General features: G+C 40.1%; 1 protein-coding gene and 1 pseudogene across 1 annotated transcript; both read left to right on the top strand.

The window, feature by feature from the left end:
* Window positions 1-4,943: 4,943 nt before the first annotated feature.
* On the top strand, window positions 4,944-18,161 carry LOC127768888 (myosin-17-like). The gene is made up of 39 exons (XM_052294555.1): window positions 4,944-5,466; window positions 7,275-7,403; window positions 7,633-7,776; window positions 7,863-8,008; window positions 8,118-8,274; window positions 8,371-8,429; window positions 8,548-8,707; window positions 8,819-8,968; window positions 9,061-9,197; window positions 9,282-9,428; window positions 9,526-9,627; window positions 9,717-9,774; window positions 9,858-9,959; window positions 10,768-10,802; window positions 10,958-11,084; window positions 11,170-11,340; window positions 12,036-12,167; window positions 12,236-12,345; window positions 12,448-12,508; window positions 12,685-12,862; window positions 12,954-13,159; window positions 13,355-13,474; window positions 13,559-13,657; window positions 13,738-13,959; window positions 14,495-14,634; window positions 14,782-14,896; window positions 14,996-15,049; window positions 15,121-15,201; window positions 15,324-15,494; window positions 15,837-15,989; window positions 16,076-16,282; window positions 16,372-16,512; window positions 16,589-16,659; window positions 16,737-16,836; window positions 16,907-16,963; window positions 17,045-17,101; window positions 17,186-17,266; window positions 17,403-17,485; window positions 17,575-18,161. Exons 1-39 carry the CDS (start codon window positions 5,464-5,466, stop codon window positions 17,684-17,686), a joined length of 4,578 nt encoding a protein of 1,525 aa, XP_052150515.1. The 5' UTR covers window positions 4,944-5,463; the 3' UTR covers window positions 17,687-18,161.
* Window positions 18,162-22,160: 3,999 nt separating this feature from the next.
* LOC127766374 (BTB/POZ and MATH domain-containing protein 1-like) lies at window positions 22,161-22,831 on the top strand (annotated as a pseudogene).
* The last annotated feature ends 767 nt before the right edge of the window (window positions 22,832-23,598 follow it).

Below are 23,598 nucleotides of genomic sequence, written 5' to 3'. Positions count from 1 at the left end.
TCAAATAACTGCTCTGTTTTCCGTACAGAGGAGATGGGTTACTAACCCTAGTAACGAACACAGCCTAAGACTTGAATGGAATGTGTAGACCGGATGATGGGGGTCGGCGCCATGCAAATTGGCTCCAAAGTTTAAGAGCAAGGATAACAATAGAGCTCACTGCTTACTATTAGCCAATCTTAAAACCAATATATGTAATAGATTAGCTATAAGATTGGCTACAATTTTTTTCTCCCATCTCTATCTTTTACTTATACATTTATTGTATTTGTTTTGGAGTTTGTGTTAAGCTAGCTCTTACATTAGAGCAAACACCTTTGATTTTTTTATCTCTCCTCCATATAAGCTTAGAGCAAGTTTAATAATATAGCCCACTACTAGCTACAAATCATCTATAGCCAATGTAATAGCCAATTCATACAATAGTTACTTACTATACTATTAATATTTGGTCCCACCTATCATACACACATTACGTCCTGGAGTCTGTGCTGCAGCTGGCTACAGATCTGTAGCCCGCTGATCTTCTCTCTCTTCCTTTATCTCTTGAAAATATGTTTATAGCTGGCTTATAGCCTGCTATTGTACCTGCTCTTACAGTAGGTTTGTTCCCAACTCCCTACTCTCGTTTTCCGCGCGCACACTTTTCAAACTGTTAAACGGTATATTTTTTTAAAAAAAAGTTTCTATACGAAAGTTGCTTAAAAAAATCATATTATCTATTTTTTAAAAAAAATAGCAAATACTTAATTAATCATATTTTAATGGACCGCTCTGTTTTCCGTGTTTACTGTTTGTGTTGAGAACATGTTCGTGTGAACATACCCTAAAGACTCAGTGCCAAGTTTTGATCAATTTATATAATAAGCATGTGTTTGGTATGGGGACGAAGTGGGATGTGTTGGGTTCATCCCTATTTTCTGGAATATGATGGTTCTATTTTTTGTTTGGTTAGAGGGATGGAGCGCACCCTATTTTTTTGTTTGGTTAGAGGGATGGAGTGAGATGGAATGGTCCCATCATTTGTTTGGATGGAGGGATAAGGTGGGATATCTGGATAAAAGTACTTCCTCAACTAGAATTGGTGAGGTTACTTCTCACATGAACAATATATTTTTAGCACCTACAAAAATTTAATAAACTCTCACACAAAAAATACATTCGTAGCAGCCCAAAAATTTAACAAAAAGATAAATATGTTGCCATATCATGCTCAAGCACTAATTAATCATCTCATCACAAATTACTTGCACACATCACAAACAAACTAATTCTTGCTCACATGAAAAAAATGTCTACTAAAAGAACATGTACAGATCTGAAACGAAATCCCCATCCAATGCTGTCGTTGGGATTCTAGGAGGATTGGAGAAGGAACATCGCGCATGCTGCTGACATTGGAGGCCGACGGCGGATGGAGGCTGGTTGGACACCGCCGTGGCCGCCGCCGGCTCACCCCTGCTCACGTGCTCCTGCCGCAGGCTCGCCCGTGCTCGCGTGCTCCTGGCCACCGGCTCGCCCTCGCTCTTGCTCACGTTCTCTAGTCGTCGGCTCGCCCATGCGCGCGCTCCCGTCGCCGGCTCGCCCTCGCTATTGCTTGCGTCCTCCCGCCGCTGCCTTGCCTTGCTCGCGCGCTCCCGCCGCCGGTGAGCGAAGGAGAAAGGAAAGGGGTGCGGTTAAAAAAAAAGTTAGGCCAAATGCAATGTTTGGCTAATTGGAAATGGAAATGATTTCCCACCCACCAAAAGATATCTTTAAATCCTAACCATTCATTCTCCCTCTTTCATTTAATCCTAACCCTTCATTCATTTCGCAATCCCAATCCCCATTTCCCATTATCCAAACGCACCCAAAGGGTTAACCGTGCGTGTGCGAAGTGGGATGGCGCCGTCCGCCAGATTTTCGCGGATGAGATCGTCCCGAATATTGGAGGAATATTATCTTTTATCCCTTCTAGTCTCTCAACCAAACACTTGATTTTGAGGATCATCCCATCCCATCCCGGGATATCTCTCCAACCAAACACAACCTAAGTTGTTCTAGGGATCTATATGTCAAATGAGTTTCCGCAAAGGTCTCGAATAAAAAAAAATCCAGAGTCAGCAGTCAGCACTCGGGTAACGCAATCGACAAGGGTTGAGCTAGTTCCAAGCAAGCGTTTCCTTCAACTTCTCTCTTCTTCTTTTTTTTTTTTTTGAACTGCTGAGATTGTGTTTTCTTGCACGGATCCTGGTACTATTTGGACAGACGCAGGCAGGGGAACCTTGGAGTCTTCCCCGGCACAGAGGATCGGGTGTGTTTCGGGGGGCAACAAGGTGGCGTGGCGTGGCCCCCACATCCAGCCTAGAAGTAGAAGGCCGCGAGACATCCTGGCCTGACCTCAAAAGCAGCTCCCCCCCTCCCCAGTCTCTCATCCGCTCTACCGTGCGCGAGCGAGAATTTTAAAATAACATAACTTTAATATAAAAATATAAAAATACATTTTGATTGATTAAAAAAACACAAATTTAGCACCTTATCAAATAATCAATATATATATTGAACAATCATTATTCGACTTGTATTTATCAAACAACGATTGTTCAACAGGTTACAAGCATAGGGTGGCCTACCGAACTCGATAGGACCCACAGCCCACACGCATGCATGCACACACATCGGATTCTCTATTTTTTTAAACTCTATCCAACAATGGTTGTTTGACACGGTTATTCGACAATGTGTTAAATTTATGATTTCAGTTAATAAACATTTATTTTTATAATCTTCTATTAAAGATGTACTATTTCAAAAAGAAAGAAAGTTCCGAGCGTGATGCGGCTCTCGTGTGGCTGGACTGGGACGGCAGGCAGCGGCTGGCCACACGAGCTCCGCCACACGATGCCGCGGACCGGAGGGGCAGTCTCGTCCACTCGGTGGACGGGCGGTGCGCTCTCGCGCGTCACGCCGCGAAAAACCAACGCTGCACGCTATATAGACTATAGCCGGTTGCTGACGGCGGCTGGTGGTGTGGCCGAAAGCGTGCCGGCCACACGGGCAAATAGCCATATTACAATAGGGGAGGAGGAGGAAAAAAAAAAGAAACTATATGCTCTGCCTTGAGCTTTCTGGTGGTTGATGGTCAGTTGGTCACACAAGAAAAAATTGCAACTTGAGTCCTCCCATCTCTAACCGTTTTTCCTTTTTCTTCTTTTTTCTGCGTTTCATTTGCTGTCATGAGTCCTGACACCCTCCTATATGGAAAAAAATAAGAAGAGTCTTGACACCCTGGTCCTATGAAGCTGTGTTTGTACTCCTGTGGCGTAGACATGCAGGTCCATGTGATAATGTGGGATACAGGGCCTGTTCGGCTGTCTGGTACAGCCACTACACGTAGCCGTTGCTGCTGCAGCTGCAGACTCAACTTACTGTTTGGGTTGGGTGCACAACAATAAAGTTAAGTGCAGCCGAATAGGCCCACAATCCTTTGGAACGTTAGAAACCATGCAGGAAGCCCATTGAAAAAATAATGAGGTTTCCTAAATTTCGTATGTTTTGTTTAAGTTCCACACAACCCCAAGATCCTATGGCCCTCTTTGAAATGGAAGGATTGTCAAAATAATTTTAGAGGATTCATTCTTCTAAGGATTTTTTTAATAAAATCCTTTCATTCATAGGAAGATGATATGAAAATTTTCGTAGGATTGTTTTCACCAATTCTTTAGGGAAATGAGCAAGTGACTAGACCTCTTGTGATATTTTTATTTGGTTGATTTTTTTCTATGGTACAATCAACTGGCTCATCTTCCCGATTATTGTGTTCTCAATTACTATAGGATTATAAAACATACTTCCTCCATTTTATATTATAAGACTTTCTAGCATTGTTCTCATTCGTATGTCTAGATTAATTAACATCTACTCCCTCCGTCCCACAATATAAGGGATTTTGAGTTTTTGCTTGTGACGTTTAACCACTCGTCTTATTTAAATTTTTTTCTCCAAATATAAAAAACAAAAAGTTGTGCTTAAAGTACTGTAGATAATAAAGTAAGTCACAAATAAAATAAATAATAATTTCAAAATTTTTTGAATAAGACAAGTGGTCAAACATTGCAAGCAAAAACTCAAAATCCCTTATATTATGGGACGGAGGGAGTATATGAATATGGGTAATTATAGAAAGTCTTATAGTAATATGAAAGGGAGGAAGTATTATTTTAATTCAAATGTTTTTTCTGTTCCTATGTGTTTTTTCACCTGTGTTTCAAAAGGGGACTTAAATTACTTTTATGGCAACCTATGTTATTGAAATGTCGGGCACAGAACATTTTCAGTGCAGGAGAAAATAACTTTTTTTTCTTGAGGACCAATACCAGGGGAGTGAAACTTGATATAGTTATTGAAGTACAGAGTCATGATTACTGACCGGTCATCTTTATGATTTTGAATTTTATATGGATAATGAAAAAGACTAGAAGGGCAATACTAATATATATAGAGTTAAAAAAAGAGAACAAAATATTGGAACATCACTTTGAATTCTACACAAACCTATATTTTGTGCTTAACATAACATTAATATCGAGTGCATCTTTTTCTCTTCACATGCTAGTGTTTTGTGAGCGGGCAAACGTTGTTCCAAGGAAGTAACGCTTAAGCCATCAATAAAAACTATTTTCACATACAATGTTTTAACTGTTAATCCCTCTCTTTTTAATCACCATCACATATTATATTATACATCCCCCTCCTATTTGAAGAAGAAGTACATACCTACAAAAATGTTTAGTAACCTTCCGATTGACACCCTTTATTTATTTTCTTTTCAATCATAAGGACTAAAACGAAAATGCTAAGAGGAAAAAAAGTGAAATTCCGAGAAGTACAAGCCCTTGAAGCGAAAAGCGCAGGTATTTTAGCTGCCTTGCTCCAAGAGAGCAGAATTCCTCGGTTCTTTCAAAACGCAAGGGAACTAAAAACGAAACAGCCTGTAATTACCATTTCTGTCCCTTTCCCCTCCCCTCCACGACTCCGCCGCCGCCGCCGCCGCCGTCATCGCCGCCGTCGCCGACGACGAAGCCGACACAGAGCCACACGGCGGCGCGCTCGAAGCAATCGAACCAACAAGCAGCCGCGTCGAATCGCATAGGAGGAAGAGAGAAGTTGGGGGCAGCAACCAACAGCTAGGGGTGGGTAGGTGGTGGTGGCAAAGCAGCGGGGGGTAGCGGGAGGAGACCGGGGCGGCGCGCGCGCGGTGCCCTCGGGAGCTAGCCCTTGGCCCCGCCGACTGCGCCGTCGCGCCGATCTCCATCGCCACCGGCGAGCAGCGGCGCCGGGGGCGTCCCGCTGCTGCTTCCGCCGCGTGCTCTGAGCGTCTGATTCCCCTCGGCCCCGCGGCTCCCGTCTCCTCGCGAGCTCGTCTGCCCGCCGCCTGCGCCGATCTCCATCCATCCCGCGAGCAGCGGTGCCGCCGCCGTCGTCATGGTGAGCACCCCGTACCGACGCGCATCCTCTTCCTTTCTCATCTCCATCTCGTTCTACGCACACTTTTCTCGAATTCGCGTTATCCATATCTTCTCTTCTAGATCTGGGACTAGAAGCTAGGTTTTCTATTTGTCTTAACTTTAGTACGAAAACAGCATTTTTTCCCCAAAACAAAAAGTTAGGGGTTCAACTGAAATTGCTCATAGTAGTTCCATCATTACTTGGTACTACTACACAATTTTTCATTGCTCTCACTGTAGTGTAGTTACAAATTGTTTAGCTGCCTAGTTTGCCACCTTACGAGAAACCTGGACTCATGCAAAATTGGGATAGAGCAACTTGGTTTGGAGCTTTGGATAGTAGTAACTTGGTAGGTGAAATGGCTCCTGCGAGTGACATGGATGACAACAATGGTTAGCTATTATTTGCGGAGAAATTGATTGTGCAATAATGTGAAGGACGCGGAATAAGATGTTTGCTTATAGCTTCGTGTGAAGCATGGTATTGTGTTTTACTTTTGGTGTGCTTGTTGAAGTTTGCTAGGTGATGTTCGAAATGGAACCGTGCCCTTTCATATGCATTATGAGCAGTTTTTAGGTCCCGAGTCCTGACACAACTTTCTGAACTCGAATATTTATTCGAAAAGCTCTAACTAAAACAATTTGAGGAGACTGATATTTTCATGTTTTTGAACCAACTAGCTAGGATTAAGCTTAAATATTACTGAAACTCTGCAAAACTTAAATACTAAGGTTTTGAAGCAACTAGTAAGGAAATGCTATTATACTTTGCAAAACTTATAAATACTGAGGTTTTGAAAGAACTAGTAAGGAAACACTATTATACTTTGCAAACTTAAATACCAAGGTTTTTATATCATGAATTCATGATACTCTGATACCGCAAAAGACAAATACTAAGGTTTTCAAGCCTTAACAAGTTTGCACATCACAAAACTGATTTTGACATATTGCATGGTAAGTGGACTAGTGGAGTGAATGTTAGCCTGATGTTTTAGTGCTCTGATTTTTGAATCTTATCAATCTTCTAGATGAGACCCCGTGTTTTTGCTGTGGGAAAATTGCATGATAAAATGGTAGGCATAATGAGCGAAGTCGGAATTTTCTTGTTACCAAATGGTTTATTTCATGTGCTTTGTACCATAAGAACCTTTAATCATTTCTCCAAAGGCTATACATAATTGATATGCATGGTGTGGAAAAGAGAGACAATTTGTACCTTAGAACAATCACCTAAAAGACTATGAAAACAATTGAGGTAATGTGTCTACATGAGAGATGAGAGAATTAGCACTTACTACAGTTAGTGGGAGGCAACTATATAAGTATAGGATACAATCATTGGAGGAATTGTTAACTAAAATTCACCTGCGAGATCTACTATGAATCCACCTGTGACCTACACGTTGGAGGAAAAAAAAAGAAGAGGACATCGAATCACTCATTCCACTAAAGCAAATCCTGTGTTTACCTTTCGGCTAAAATCCCTATTTCTTGAAAAGCCTTTTAATGATATGTCATATGACGTATTCGTCAACCCTGAGTGTCTGATGCTTGGTAAAGTTGGCAGCGATACGTCATGGACGTCTCCTTTTTATCCTCTGTCATGTCCAACATACTTATGCATATTCTCAGTTGTCAGTTATATATGACAATTTCGCAAGATGTAACACAACCCTCTGCATGAGAATGAGGGAGGAGTATTAGATCATCCATCAAAGCCTTAAATTATTCTTAGTTCTGTTTTATCTAGGCATCTGTTTGATTACTGCACCATGTGTTTTGCAGGGGACTCCTGTTAATATTATTGTTGGTTCTCATGTTTGGGTCGAGGACCCAAATCTAGCCTGGATAGATGGAGAGGTTGTTAGCATAAAAGACAATGAAGTTCATGTGCAGACTTCAAATGGGAAAAAGGTACAGTTTGCAGTTTCTTATCTTGCATTCTGCAGATCATCTCTTTCTAGTTCTTAGTATTTCCTTAAAATCCTTCAATGGATCTATTTTGCTCTGTTTTAATGTACAAGGAGAACTTCGCAATACTGTTTGTTTAGTTATTTATATGTGGCTTCATTGTAACCATGGATTGTATCATTTTGACATAAAATGGATTACGAGTTTCATCACAAGTAATGCTTTTGCACAGGTTAAGACAAATAAATCAAAAGTTTTCCCCAAGGATATGGAAGCTCCACCAGGAGGAGTGGACGATATGACAAGATTATCATACTTACATGAGCCTGGTGTTCTACAGAATCTTGCTACCCGTTATGAGCTAAATGAAATATATGTGAGTGCCTTATCATTTCTGCCCAAAATCTTACTTTAGATGCACTACATGACTAGCGCATGATTATCATTCTGTTGCATTCCCAGACTTACACTGGCAGCATTTTGATTGCGGTAAACCCATTTCAAAGATTGCCACATCTCTATGATACCCATATGATGGAACAATACAAAGGTGCAGATTTTGGGGAGCTGAGTCCTCATGTCTTCGCAGTTGCAGATGTTGCTTACAGGTGAACTGTTGTATAATATTGATATTGCCATATATATGATCCTGTCAGCAGATTGTACTTTTTATATACCTACATTTCCCTGATATGACCTATTAATGCGAGCAACCAGAGCAATGATAAATGAAGGGAAAAGCAACTCTATATTGGTCAGTGGTGAAAGTGGTGCTGGCAAGACCGAAACAACAAAGATGCTTATGAGATATCTGGCACACTTAGGTGGGCGATCAGGAGTAGAAGGAAGAACTGTAGAACAGCAAGTTCTAGAGGCAATTCATTAGCCTTCTCTTTGTCTGCATAGTAATTTATTTTTCAAATAAAAAAAATTCCGTTGGCTGATTACCTAATAACCGATATAATTTCAGTCAAACCCAGTTCTTGAAGCTTTTGGTAATGCAAAGACTGTGCGGAACAATAACTCGAGGTAAGTTAACCTTGTTGCTTTCATTTTCTTTTCCTTTCATTGACACTTCTTCTTGCTTTATTTGGACATCACCAATTGGTTTTTTGACATCCTCATTTGCTTTACGATTCTGGTAAAGTCGCTTTGGTAAGTTTGTTGAGATCCAATTCGACAAGACTGGACGCATTTCAGGAGCTGCTATCAGAACTTACTTGCTGGAAAGATCCCGTGTATGCCAAATAAATACTCCAGAGAGAAATTATCATTGCTTTTATTTCCTTTGTGCTGCACCCCCAGAGGTATGTTTTCCTATTGATTTACTGATATTTGTCTGACTATTAATCTCTGTTTCGAACGTGGGACTGAATGTAGCCTAAAGGATATTCTTTACTATGGATATACATATGCAGGATACACAGAGGTATAAGTTGGCCGATGCTAGATCCTTTCATTACCTCAATCAGTCAAGCTGTATTGAAGTAGAAGGAATTAATGATGCTGAAGAATATTTAGCAACAAGAAGGGCCATGGACATAGTTGGAATCAATGAGGAAGAGCAGGTTTGTATTGTATTGTGCTGAAGGCCTGAAGCTGTTGGAAATACTAGTTTGAGGACTAATGGTAAATACGTAATTACCAAATTGTATTACAGGAAGCTATATTCAGGGTTGTAGCTGCTATACTTCATCTTGGAAATATAAATTTTGCTAAGGGAACAGAAATTGATTCATCTGTGATCAAGGATGACAAATCCAGGTTCCACCTTAACACTGCAGCAGAACTGTTGAAGTGAGTAAATTTCTTCTTTTATTATTTTCCTAAATGTTCAGGGTGACCAAAAATCATATTGCTAACGACTAAAATTTCTTACAGGTGTAATTGCGATAATCTGGAAAAAGCACTGATAACACGAGTAATAGTTACTCCTGAAGAAATTATAACTAGAACACTTGATCCTGCTTCTGCACTTGTTAGCAGAGATGCATTAGCAAAAACAATATACTCCCGATTATTTGATTGGTAATGATCCTTTCCCTTTGCCCTGGCAGAAAAACTCAATTAGATTTCAACTATGCATCTTGACATTTCCCCACTATTACTGTTATCTTCTTCTCAGGATTGTGGAGAAGATCAATGTCTCCATTGGACAGGACCCAAACTCAAAACAGTTGATTGGTGTTCTTGATATATATGGTTTTGAGAGTTTCAAAATTAACAGGTTAGTGTTTTTCACCTTTTTCAAACTAGGCCAAAAATCCATTTCATAACATACGCTAAAACAGCAACATGTTGCACTCCTCTAAACAGTTTTGAGCAGTTGTGCATCAATTATACAAATGAAAAGCTGCAACAACATTTTAACCAGGTACATCTTGAATTTGTTCTTGAAAGAGGGCTTTGCTCTAGAGATTGCTGGTTTGTGTCTAATGTGAGATGTTTGTCCTGCAGCATGTGTTCAAAATGGAACAAGAAGAATACACCAGAGAGGAGATAAACTGGAGTTACATAGAGTTTGTTGATAATCAAGATGTGTTAGACTTGATTGAGAAGGTACACATTCTTACATGCTATGAGATGGCATATTTTGGCTATGCAAATGTATACCAAAATCCCTTAGATTATGGGGCGGATGTAGTATAATATAAGCTCTTCAAAAGAATATATATTACAAGCTAAATTTATCTAGTTCCACTATAAGCTTTTCGGAATATTAGATGAAGAGATGGGATAAAATTTCCCAAAAAAACCTATTCTCATCCTACAAATGGTGGTTGGGCAACAAGGCTTGTTCAGCTGTTCCTATGGGGTTATATCTGCAGTACTATTCCTGCCAATAATAGTGTCAGTAATTATAAATCAGTAAGAAAATGATCCAATTTGTGTTCTCATTTTGAAATGATTATCATGTAGGCTCCTAGTCTGTTTGATGTTTGCTGCTCGAGATAGCTTAACTTAGGCTAGAGGAAAATCTGTTTTGTAAGTTTTGAACCTTCAGGGCCCTACCATCTGGGAGTTTACTGATTTCATGGATTAATTAAATTAATCTGTTTATTTGGTGTTATGTCCTTAGGTTGTAGGTCTTTTTGGTAACATTGTACTTGCAGTGCATATAATGTTTCAACAGACTTGTGTCTGATAGTATGTGGTTGGTAGAAGAAAGTCTCCTAGCTATAATGAGCTTTACAGATTCCCTTCATACGTGCGATGCTTCTAGTTCTAGGATGAGCTAAGGCTTGTCCAGACAACATATTGCTTGTTAGTATTTGATTGTGGAAATTGGAAACAACATATTGCTTGTAATAACCTTTTATTTTGGAGTTCTATAAAATGGCAATAACATATGTTTCCGTACTCGCAGAAAGGTGGTTTGATCGCACTTCTGGATGAAGCATGGTATGTTCTGGAATTCACAACTATCATTCCAAACCACTTGCAAGCAACATATATATCTTCAATCACTATAACATCTGGATCAATTGTAGATTATCTCAATCCTGTGACATGTAACTGCTTGCGAATTAATAATGTTTTGCAAATTTTGTTCGCAGTATGTTTCCTAGATCGACACATGAGACGTTTGCGCAGAAGTTGTATACAACATTTAAGAATAACAAACGGTTTGCCAAACCGAAGCTTTCACGCACAGATTTTACAATTGTTCATTATGCTGGTGATGTAAGCCTTCTTCATTAAAACATATGTGTATTGTTACAGAAGGTAACCATCATACTAATTAGACATCGTTATGTATCATCCACAGGTGACGTACCAGGCTGATTTTTTCCTAGACAAGAACAAAGATTATGTAGTGGCTGAACATCAGGATTTGCTGAATGCTTCTTCTTGTCCTTTTGTAGCTGCTTTATTTCCTGCACTCCCTGAAGAGACTGCAAAATCTTCAAAATTTTCATCAATCGGGTCACGTTTCAAGGTGAAACTTTACTTGATTTTGTTCTAGCTTCCACAATATGGTTGGAAAAATTTGTAGTAGCATACACCTTACTTATTTACACATCCTACCTTGTTTGTAGCCTTAAAATGGTACCAATGTATCGTATCAGAAGTTATCTAGTTAATACGTGCATCCTTTTTAAATGTTATGTACTACGTATGTCGCTGCATCAGTGTTATTCAAAATTCCTAGCATGTGAGTTCTCACATATCCTTCTGACCTTCCCTTCGTACTCTCCTTTGGTTGCCATAATGGCGGCGTATGACAACACTGTTGCTCACTTCCTCCTGCTATACATAGTGACATAGTCATTAGGTCTGCATGTATATCGTACAGAAAAAAAATGGTGTTGTTACATCTGTAAAGATTGCTCAAGTCTTCACTAATTATATTTATAACCTCTAGCAACTTAGCAAGTCAAACAAGGCGGTCCCTCTGTCTCAAAATGTAAGTTATCGTGCAGTCAATCTTCTGATTCATGTAAAAGTATATATAGATTCGCTGCATGCTAATGATACCATTCAATTTGTCTTCCTAAATAATTTCATGTGATAATATAAATATGATTAAAATTCAGTGCAGAAGTCTTGCTTTATTTCTATCTGGGAAAGTATATCTTGTTTACAATGCTGCTGACCTTTTTTGTGTTTACATTCCTGCTGTCCAACTCTCAGCTGCAACTTCAATCTCTCATGGAGACCTTGAGCTCAACAGAACCCCATTATATTAGATGTGTGAAGCCAAATAACCTCCTAAAGCCAGCCATTTTTGAGAACACAAATGTTATACAACAACTGCGATGCGGAGTAAGATTCACATGTTCTATTATTGTTTTTATGCTAGCTTCTGGTGAACTAATCCTGACAAAATGCAGGGTGTTCTTGAAGCTATCAGGATCAGCTGTGCTGGATATCCCACAAGGAAAACATTCTATGAATTTGTTAATCGCTTTGGTGTTCTTGCTCCTGAAGTTCTAGAAGGAAGGTAAGAAATCCAGTTGAATAGAAAACATAGTTTTTTGTTGCATAAGTTTTTTTTTTTTTTGATGTTTCAAGCTATTCACTTTTATCTTGTTCTTGTACCTAGCAATGATGATAAAATTGCATGCCAGAAGATTTTGGAAAAAATGGGGCTGGAGAACTACCAGGTAATACATGCAACTAGGCCAAATGCCCATGGTGTATACATGAGTTTGCGCCATTGTGTTAACAGAATCAGTGAAAGCAATGTTTGAAAAAGATGCATGCTGTGTATACACGTTTTGAGGTTTTATTGTTGTCGTCTTTGGGTTAGCTCTTACATAATCTCTTGATTGTCTTTCAGATCGGAAAAACAAAGGTATTTCTGAGAGCTGGACAGATGGCTGATCTGGATGCACGAAGAGCAGAAGTGCTAGGAAGAGCAGCAAGAATTATACAGAGACAAATCTCTACATATATTGCACGGAAACAGTTTGTTTCGCTCAGAAGATCAGCAACACAGCTACAATCTTTCGTTAGAGGTACTCCTCCCCTTCTGTATAATGCAGTTTCTGCAGCACTGGACAGATTTTATGCAGCTGTCCTTTTCCCTTTTTTTTTTTTGTAATCTAGGGACCTTGGCGCGTAAATTATACGAATGCATGAGGCGGGAAGCATCAGCAGTGAAGATACAAAAGAATGTTCGTCGTCACAAAGCTCGCGTGTCTTATTTACAACTACAGGAGGCTGCAATCACGTTGCAGACAGGATTAAGGGCAATGTCTGCCCGCAAAGAGTTCAGATTCAGAAAGGAAACTAAAGCAGCTGTCCATATCCAAGTATGTACGGCTTCAATTACATTGTTTTGTAATAGTATTTCATCAATTTTACAAATTATGCCATGGCTTGAGAAGTTTAGGTCCATCATGTTTCTGTTCTATTTGTAGTTTTCCTTTGTTGTTGTTAAAACACTTATTGTAATATTTTTTGATGAAACACATTGTAATATTGTGTTATGGCATTTTTAAACATAGGCTCGATGGCGTTGCCACAGAGACTATGCACATTACAAGAATCTGCAAGGAGCAGCTCTTACTTATCAGTGTGCATGGAGACAAAGGCTTGCAAGAAGAGAGCTTAGAAAGCTAAAAATGGTAGCTTGTTATCCCTTTGCAATCTTCAAATATTCTTTACCATAGTATATGTCATTGTTGTGTTTATCCATGAATCGTCTGCAGGCTGCGAGAGAAACAGGGGCCCTTAAGGAGGCCAAGGATAAACTTGAGAAGCGTGTTGAAGAACTGACATGGCGCCTTGGACTGGAGAAGCGGTTAAGGGTATGTTGAGGCTGACGTGACACTATTTGGGCTTGGTAGTTTGGTACTTGATGCTTAAGTGTAACATTCTCAATTTGCAGACTGACCTTGAGGAAGCAAAAGCCCAGGAAATTGCTAAGCTGCAAGAGACATTGCATGATATGCAACAGCAAGTTGAAGAAGCAAAGGCTATGATTGTTAAGGAAAGAGAAGCAGCTAGAAAGGCAATAGAAGAGGCACCTCCAGTAATCAAAGAGACCCCTGTATTGGTCGAAGACACGGAAAAGATTAACTCACTGACAGCAGAGGTTGAACAACTGAAGGTATGGTAGAATCTGAAAGTGGTTCCTAGTAGTTGGTGCATGCATAAATACAGCCTTATTTTTACACTGATCTTTTAATGAAATGATCTTTAGCTGAGGCATTTTTCATTGACAACAATATTAGCTTGCCTTGTGAAAATTTGCAAGGTTTATGCCATACTTTTGCTTATCTTATGAAGAAAATGTTATTAAGTGTTTAGTGAAAAAGAGGTCATGTGGTTTTTGTTATGTGTGCTAAGTTTGAAGAAATCCCTATACGCTTAGAAATCCCATTTCCACAATTTGCCACCCTCTTCAGAAAAAGACTGATGGTAGTAGTGGACCCTGTGTATTTGGAATTCAAAATATATGTTTGTTGTATAGTTGAACTTACGTCAAGTTTGAAGAAATCCCTATACGCTTAGAAATCCCGTTTCCACAATTTGCCACCCTCTTCAGAAAAAAGACTGATGGCAGTAGTGGACCCTGTGTATTTGGAATTCAAAATATATGTTTGTTGTATAGTTGAACTTACGTCTGACTGTGATGTTTTCAGGCTTTGCTGCAAACAGAAAGGCAAGCAACAGAAACTGCAAAGAAAGAATATGCTGAAGCTGAACGGAGAAATGAAGAACTAATCAAGAAATTTGAAGGTGCAGAGAAAAAGATTGAGCAACTTCAGGATACTGTCCAGAGGTGAAGTCTAAACAACGCTATCAGTTGTCATTATTTCATTTCGTTGTTTGTAATGCTTTTCTTTTGTTAAGGATGATGCCTCTGTTTATACTTGTATTAACTCCTTTTTCTTCATTCTGAATGGTCTTTATGTAAAATTGAGCACAGGCTGGAAGAGAAAGCAACTAACATGGAGTCTGAGAACAAAGTGCTACGTCAACAGGCTGTTGCTATTTCTCCTACGGCAAAATCATTAGCTGCATATCCTAAGTCTCCCTTCCAAGTATTCCATGACCCTGACTACTTGCATTCTGTATTAATATAATTCTTTTCAAATTTCACATTGATGGTCTAATATTTCAAATCAATTGTGCTTTGTTAGCTTAAAACTCCGGAGAATGGTGTAGCTCCGTATGGAGAAGTGAAACCGTTACCTGTAAGTGGAAAGAATAATTTGTGCATTTGATATTCATTCAAAAGTTGCTGATATTTGGTATCTCTGCATAGGATATCACCCCTATCTCACTCAACCCTAAAGAGCCTGAGACTGAGGAGAAGCCACAAAAATCACTCAACGAGAAGCAACAGGTGTGTTTTTCTGTTTGTTTGACATTTCTGTCCTGAAGCAAATTTCACACCTCTGTTTATTTGACCCTGAAGTTATGACTATTGTGAGTTATTTTTCATCCTGTATTTGTTTTATGCTTCAGGAAAACCAAGATATGCTGATCAAATGTGTATCACAAGATCTAGGTTTCTCCAGTGGGAGGCCCATTGCTGCTTGCCTTATATACAGATGCCTTCTGCATTGGAGATCATTCGAAGTTGAAAGGACTGGTGTTTTTGACCGTATAATTCAAACAATAGGCACTGCTATAGAGGTAATAAATAATATATTGCTTGTCCATTCCGCTTTACCTCCTTTTTCTTGGAAGTTGGAAAGCTGCATATGATATTCTGTTTGCCTATTACAGATATCTTAGGCTTTTGCTGTAGAAATTGAAAAACAGAAATACTGGAGCTTAAAATTTTTAATGCTGCTATAACTCGCACCCTCCATCCCCCCAAAAAAAAAAACAACTTCTGGGGATACTGTCAGATTCATCCCCAGAAGTTGTCCTTTTTTGGGATGGATGGAGTATAGATTAAAATTCGTTTACCCTTAATGTTTTTTATATCCTTAATTTGCTATATAGCTAAGTTTAAATTCTTACTTTCCAAAGGCCCAGGAAAATAACGACAAACTAGCATATTGGCTCTCCAATTCATCCACATTACTCCTACTATTACAACGAACACTGAAAACAACTGGAGCAGCTGGACTCACACCTCAGAGGCGAAGATCTTCTGCTGCATCATTTGGGCGGGTGTTTTCGGTAAAACATATTTCATCTCTGTTTGTTTTACTCTTAGGATTTTCTAGTCCGAATATCTTTTAATTCACCATTTCTGAAATTAAAAGGGAATGAGAGCTTCACCACAGAGTGCTGGCCGTCCTTTTCTGGCTAGCCGCTTGATGGGAGGAATAGGTGATCTTCGTCAAGTTGAAGCCAAGTATCCTGCTCTGCTTTTCAAGCAGCAGCTTACAGCTTTCCTTGAGAAAATCTATGGCATGATAAGAGACAACTTGAAGAAGGAAATATCCCCATTACTTGGTCTTTGCATCCAGGTATGAATTGGGGGCACTAGCTTGGTATTTGTTTATAAAAAGAGAGTGAACTTCAGGTTTGTTTTTTTTGTGATGCTTATTTTTTGCAGGCGCCGAGAACATCTCGTGCTAGTCTAATTAAAGGATCTCGTTCTCAAGCGAATGCCTTGGCCCAACAAACCCTGATTGCCCATTGGCAGAGCATTGTGAAAATTCTAACGAACTACTTGAATGTTCTGAAAGCCAATTATGTACGTAAGCAATGTGTTCTCACATACAATTTTGATTGAGTTGACATTAACTTGTGCTGTATTAAATGTGCAACAGGTCCCTTCATTCTTAATCAGCAAGGTGTTCACTCAAATCTTCTCATTTATTAATGTTCAGTTGTTTAACAGGTAAGATTTGGTTTTTGCTTTACCTGTTCTACGTACTCTCCTTCTGTTGGGATTTTGAGATGCTCCTTATCTTGTAGTCTGCTTCTTCGACGAGAGTGCTGTTCATTTAGCAATGGAGAATATGTCAAAGCTGGACTGGCAGAATTAGAGCAGTGGTGTATTTATGCGACCGAGGAGGTATTTATGGACCTTTTAAGTTTCCTGGAGATCATTTTAATCTTGTGCTAACATACACATTAATATACAGTATGCAGGTTCTTCCTGGGAAGAATTGAAGCATATTAGGCAGGCTGTTGGATTCCTTGTAGGTGTTCTATACCGATTATTTGTTTTGTTTTTGATTTTCTGGATCAAAATAGGATAATCTAACTGGTTGTATTATTAGGTAATTCATCAAAAGCCAAAGAAAACACTGAAAGAAATTACCAACGATTTATGCCCTGTAAGTGATCTTTGAACTAATTTAAGTTTCTCAAGCCATTTGACATTTGTTGGTTGACTTGTCATGTATGATGCAAATTTTCAGGTCCTAAGCATACAACAGCTATACCGAATCAGCACAATGTATTGGGATGATAAATATGGAACCCATACTGTTTCGTCAGAGGTAATCTTGTTTGGCCTAATTTTACTTGTCAAATTTTCCAATATACATCTGCTACTGGGTCAAGCGGTGGATCTACTATATTTCTTTATTTCTTTATCACTAAATATTGTTTTTGTTCATGCACAAATGCTTATAGGTCATCTCAAGTATGAGGATAATGATGACAGAAGATTCGAATAACGCAGTGAGCAGTTCTTTCTTGCTGGACGATGATTCAAGGTTTATTCCCTTACACCAAACTTCAACAAAAGTCAATCACACCTGAAAAAGTTGTTCTCTAACGTTGGCCATGGTACTTCTGATTGCAGCATTCCGTTTTCGGTGGATGATATCTCAAAGTCAATGAAAGAAATTGAGGTAACAGATGTTGACATGCCGCCTTTGATCAGGGAGAACTCTGGCTTTACCTTCCTACACTAAAGAAAGGACTATCAAGAGTGGTGATCCTTTCAATGCAAAACATCTTCCTACTCTCCTTTTGTCCAACTCATCTCCAACTTGTGCATAACTCATGTACATACTACTCGTGCCCTTTTGCCCTTTTACCAAAATCACATGGTCTAGTCTGGTCAGTAATCGTTAGGCCTATTTGTTATTTATTATTTAGGTCTTCGGTTTGATTTGATTGGTTCTTTGTCCAATTTTCTCCCCTTTTTTTCTGGGGGATCAAATTTATATTGTAATGGGAGGGGCCGGATGCCCCTCCCTGGTCAGGTCCCCGAGCTTTGTTATTGGAAAAGCTCGTGTTCCTCTTAGCGTCTGGAAAAGGTTTTCCGCATCTGTGTCGGGTCTCCGGTGTCGTTCATTTCAATCTTCACCGTATTGTAAATTGCAAAGAAGATCATAGTTGAAAAAAAAATCACATTGGAAAACTGAAGCTTTTGGTGTATTGTGTGATTCTGTCTGCCCCAATTTTCATCCATTTCTAGATCTCTTTGATCAGGGATGCAACTTAGACCCAAAAAAACTAGATGTCTCGTTCCATCCGAGAATCCCATCAAGAGATTTCTCAAATATATAAATCACCCACAGGAAACATCAACCCCAAAGAAAAGAAATGCCGAAATGAACAAATGATCCCAAATGTAATGTTGGCGTACCAGGTCCTTGTCGCCGGCAAGGCAATGTTTCCCGTCAATGAATTCCTTGGTGTGCATGTCGTTACCTCTGCCACCGCGCAAGAGAGATTGGGAGACTTGGGAGTTGGAGGGAGATGATGATGCATGTCGCCGCTATGCTATATTTGTCTTGTGCCGGATTCCAGGGATCACAACTCACTAGTGGGAAGGTAGTTGTTGACTCGCCCACCAACGATATATGGCAGATTGGCAGGTACGAGGTGCACCGGTCACTAGCGAGCGATGCATCCGAAAATCACAGTTTCTCAGTGCAGCAGACGGCTCCAAAACGGATGGACTGCTTGGATCTGACTCAGTTTCATTACTCCCTCCCTCCAGAATTCATCGTGTTCGCATTGAGACCAAAGGAGGAGAAAATCGACCCATACTCTATTTAATTAGCGTATCGATGAAAGAAAAATATTACTTCACTTTAGTGGATGTGTCATATAGTGCACACGAAGGTGAAGGGATACAATGAGGCACTACACGCAAACAATTGCATGCGCTGATCCATTTACTTCGTAAAGGTAAATGGAAAAGGAAAAGACGCTGAGAGGGAATACCAATTTACCAAAATACACCGATCATTTCTGGACAACATAAAAATATGATAATCTAGACTAATATAAAAAGCACGAGTTGTTTAGTGCAATTAGTACACCCACCTATTCCTAACCATCAGATCCCCTCATCCAATGATGCAAATTAGAAGTAGGATTAACCTTGCAATTAGCGCCGGATTAACTACCGATTAGCGCTTCTGAATCCTTTTCTTCGCAAAAAGAAAAAAAAACCGTCGCCCAGAGCCCCAGACCGCCCGCGCCTCCTCCTCCACCTTCCGCCGCCGCACGCTCCTCCTCTGCCTTCCGCCGCCGACTGCCCGCGCCTCCATCGTGCCTCCCATTGCCCTCGCCAGAACAGCGACGACCCCCTTGCTCTCGGCGCCGCATCCCGCCCCTCCACCGTCATCGTCACCCGCGATCCCTCCTCCCTTGCTGCCGCCACGCCGTCCGTCCGTTCTCCACGGCGCCACCCACGGCGCCACCTCGCCCTCAAGCTGTCATAGGTATGCCGCCAGATGGTTTCAGGTCGCGCCTCAACAGGTCGTCGACGATCCCCCACCGTCACCTGAGATCCCGTCACCATCACCCGAGATCCCCTTCCCAGGGGCGGATCCAGGAACAAAAATTTGGGGGGGGGGGGCTCAATTACACAGTTTCTTTAACCTCTAACCATCTAGGGACCTTTAGTTTATCATTCATGGTGAAAAAAAATAAAGAGGTTGCTCCGGGGGTATCCATGGGTCTTGTGGGTATAGGGGAGAGTCCCCCCTGCACCCACGTTGGATCCGCCCCTGCGGGCCCTTCCCATCCGTTGGTCCTCCCCTCCAGTAAAGGTAAAGACGATTTCTCCTGTGGTCTCGGATACTGTAACGAATTGCAGAGTGTAGATTTTGATGCTATCAATTTTTTTTTCATCAGTTTGATTAATGAACCGTTTTCCTGGGTGACCAATGTTGATTGTGCTATTGACACTTTTCTGCTAATGTACTGAGACATATCTTCTAATCCTCCATTACCAGTTTCAAATACAATGTATTCAGCAAAGGGTATGAGGAGATCAGATTATTTATGTCACTGGTTGAGGAGAAATATTTCAGATTCAGGACAGTTAGCCGCTTGAAACCTTCAAACTTCTGAGGCAAGCTGACAATGCATCTTTTTAAGTGCAGATAATCCAAATCACTGATAGAGAAGAGGCTCGATGGAAGCTTATAATTATTCCCATTGTAAAACTTAATTCTAATAGACCTTGATTTTTTTCTTGACAGCATGTACATGCACCTATCAAATACATCATGATATGTTCTGCAACATGCCATTGAAAACAAAGCTAGAGGTCCATTATGGAACAGCAATGCCAGATCAACGAGAGTTATAAATTTGGATCATGTTCTTTCAGAGGAATCCCAATTGTGATACAAATCAGACAGAAGTATTTCGGGCGGGACCTGTGCTTTGGAAGAGCGTGTGTGGAGCTGATCAGTATATTGGGTATTTAGATGTTCTAATTCTTTGACTCTTTTGGTTCGATCTCCCTTGGTTATAACGAAACATTCTTTTTTTACTTTTGGCATAAAAAACTAATTTGTGCAAAAATTGAAGGATACAACATTATGACTACTCCCAAGGATGTGGTTAATGTTGAAAAGGTTGATTTTATTGGTTATTCATGAGAACATGAAAGATTTATATTTTATTTATGTAGCCTAAAAAGGTAAATCTGAATTTCTGATTTAATGTGGTACTGCAATCCACCATTTGATTTCTATAGCTAGCCACGCTAAAAAAACTGCCATAATTGTCTCTGCAGTTAATACAAGCATATGCAGATATGCTGGGATGGAGTGAGCATAATGGAAGAACGGCCTTTATTTGATGGCTTTTAGCTTTAAGATGCTCAATGAGGAGGGCCAAGGAGATTTTGTTCTTTTATTTGCCATTGATTGGCCTTTGGTTGATATATCTGAGTTCATGTACTCCACAGGCAAAAAAAAAAAGGTAATATCCATATATGCAAGATTATTTCTTTACTTTAGGTTTTTTTTACTATTTTACTATGAATAGACAAGGATAAATGGATATATTTTCATAGTATGAACCTATTAGATAAGCTCAGCTTAGTGTATGTAGAGGTACAAGCATGAAACAACTGATTCTGAATAGGAATTGCTACTCTCCTTTTCTGGTCTACGAATTTGAGTGTGTACCTTTTCATTAGCAGTTGTTGGTGAATTGATAGAATTTTGGTAATTTTTGGTGAAATATATTCTCCAAAGAGATAAACCTTATTTTAGATAAAGAAGATATTTTATTTTGAAGCAGAAGATGTGCTATATCCCCAACCTCTGCCCCAGGGGCATGCGACGCGACCAAAACGCATTCCATGATGCTCTATAAGTCTAGAACTACTACAACATATATAATTTCATTTTTATATCGAGCACTACTACAGCATACATAATTTTCATTTTTATATCGGCATTGATCTGGGATTATCCTGCCATTGCTCGCAAGCTGCTAATAGGTAGTCCTTTTATTTTCTTCTTTGCAAGAGGAGACAACCTTAATATATACCTGGTGGCACCTCTGACCACAGGTTTGGAGGATGGAATTAGGCACAATGTGATGCATATGACTTCAGTGGAGCAATTTTATCAGGATTGCAGGTTTGGTGGATGGCATTAGGCAAGGTGATGGACATGACTTAAGTGGAGCAAGTTAATCACGATTGTAAGCTTGGAGGACACCATTACTTAAGCATATTTCCCTGTCAGAATAATATTTGATATTCACATGTTTGTACTTACAGATTGCTTGATCTCTCAGTTCTATATTCCCTCTGACAACTACATGACCATAGCTACATGTTGCTCAATGTTTTGATTTGCTGCGAGCTAATTAAAGTTATGAGTTCTTATAGCTCAAGTACTGAAAGTTTACAAATTCACCAATGGATGTAAGGTTTGTCTGAGTTTAGTGTCTGACCTTAGCCCTTGCAGGTTGTGTAAACAATATACTCCTGTTACCATTTAAGGTTACAATTTATTTTCTACAAATTCATACTAAATTCATATTATACAAGTTCATGCTTAACAATTGATTTGGATTTCTAGGTATTTATAAAATCCAGATTATTTTGTGAACGTGAACATGGAATGTATCTAAATTCAGCGTGTGGACACAGCCTTGCCATGTTTCTCAAGTCAGTGTATGAATATATCTTTGCGCACACTGTTTCCCCCTATTTTTACTTTTCTTAAATATATATTATATGCCGGTGATGACGACGGCACTATACCCATCCCGCGGTCGAACCTCAACGGCCAGCTCGACGACATCGTGGACCGTGCCGACGGCTCAGACGTGTCGTTCTCCGTCGGCAGCGAGACGTTCCATGCACACCGCGCCGTGCTCGCCGCACGCTCGCCGGTGTTCAAGATGGAGCTCCTCGGGTCCATGGCGGAGTCCACCATGCCGTGCGTCACCCTGCACAACATTGACCCGGCCACGTTCAAAGCTCTACTACACTTCGTGTACATGGACGCCTTGCCGTCGCCGACCGAGGCGGTGCCGGCTCGACGTCGACGACGACCGGATTTTTCGAGAGCTTGCTCGTGGCGGCGAACAGGTACGCATTGGAGAGGTTGAAGCTGATGTGTGCACAGAAGCTGTGGGAGAGCGTGTCGGTGGAGACGGTGGCGATGACTCTAGGCTACGCGCCTACGCCGAGAGGTACCATTGCCCGGAGCTAAAGAGCAAGTGCCTCAGCTTCTTGATGGCGGAGATCAACTTCAAGAAGGTGCGTCACTGATGGCTACTTTCATCTTAGGCGGGATTTCCCGTTAATTATCGAAGAGATAAAAAAGCGGATTGAGAGTTAAAAACTTTACATACATCTATATCAATCTATATTAATATAAAAAAACACCAGTTTTCTATTTAGTACACCCACACGTTCCTAACCGTTAGATCCTCTCATCCAATGATTCACATCGCGAGTTGGCAATAATATATATTATGATAACGTGCCTTGCACGTGCAAGTTCACTAGTCATTTATAAATGGAGGGGGTAGTAAACACATCTTGGTGCTAAACAACATAAATTTATCTACAACTTTTTTTTATCCAGACAATTAGTTCCAACACCTAGCAAGCACCTATACAAGTTTGTGTATCGGAACACGAGTTTTCCAAGATTTTTATACTAGATCGCACCCATCGAATAAACTCATATACCACTTTAAAAAATGAAGGAGAAGTCATGGGAAGGAGCCACGCAATAGTCATGGGGATTATTATGGGTGACTTATTTTTTGGTCGGCCTGCCTTATTCCCCTCCGGTGCACTAAATAAAACAATGTGGAGGGTGTGAACTCGACAGCCAACATTGTGCTTGACCTTAGAGCATTCAATCTACTACGCGCTGACAAATAGATGCCCTACACGGTGGCTCTAGGGTGTATTCTTTTCTCCTTTTCAATTTTTACTCCCTCATTTCCCCGCACATGCTTTCCAAACGGCATGTATTTTAACAAAGCTTTCATATAAAAAAGTTGCTTTTAAAAAAAAAATCATATTTATCTATTTTTTAATTTTCAAGCTAATACTTAATTAATACTCCTTTCATTCCAAATTGATCATTATATA

The sequence above is a fragment of the Oryza glaberrima genome, chromosome 3, assembly GCF_000147395.1.
Source record: "Oryza glaberrima chromosome 3, OglaRS2, whole genome shotgun sequence".
NCBI classification, from domain to species: Eukaryota; Viridiplantae; Streptophyta; class Magnoliopsida; order Poales; family Poaceae; genus Oryza; species Oryza glaberrima.
Note: the sequence above shows the minus strand (reverse complement) of the source record. Positions and strands in the feature narration are given on the sequence as shown.

Excerpts from the sequence above, each read along its gene's own strand:
- LOC127768888 (XM_052294555.1), top strand. Across the intron at positions 15,050-15,120 it reads GAGAAGTGAAACCGTTACCT|GATATCACCCCTATCTCACT; the intron begins GTAAGTGGAAAG and ends ATCTCTGCATAG. Across the intron at positions 15,990-16,075 it reads CATTTGGGCGGGTGTTTTCG|GGAATGAGAGCTTCACCACA; the intron begins GTAAAACATATT and ends TGAAATTAAAAG.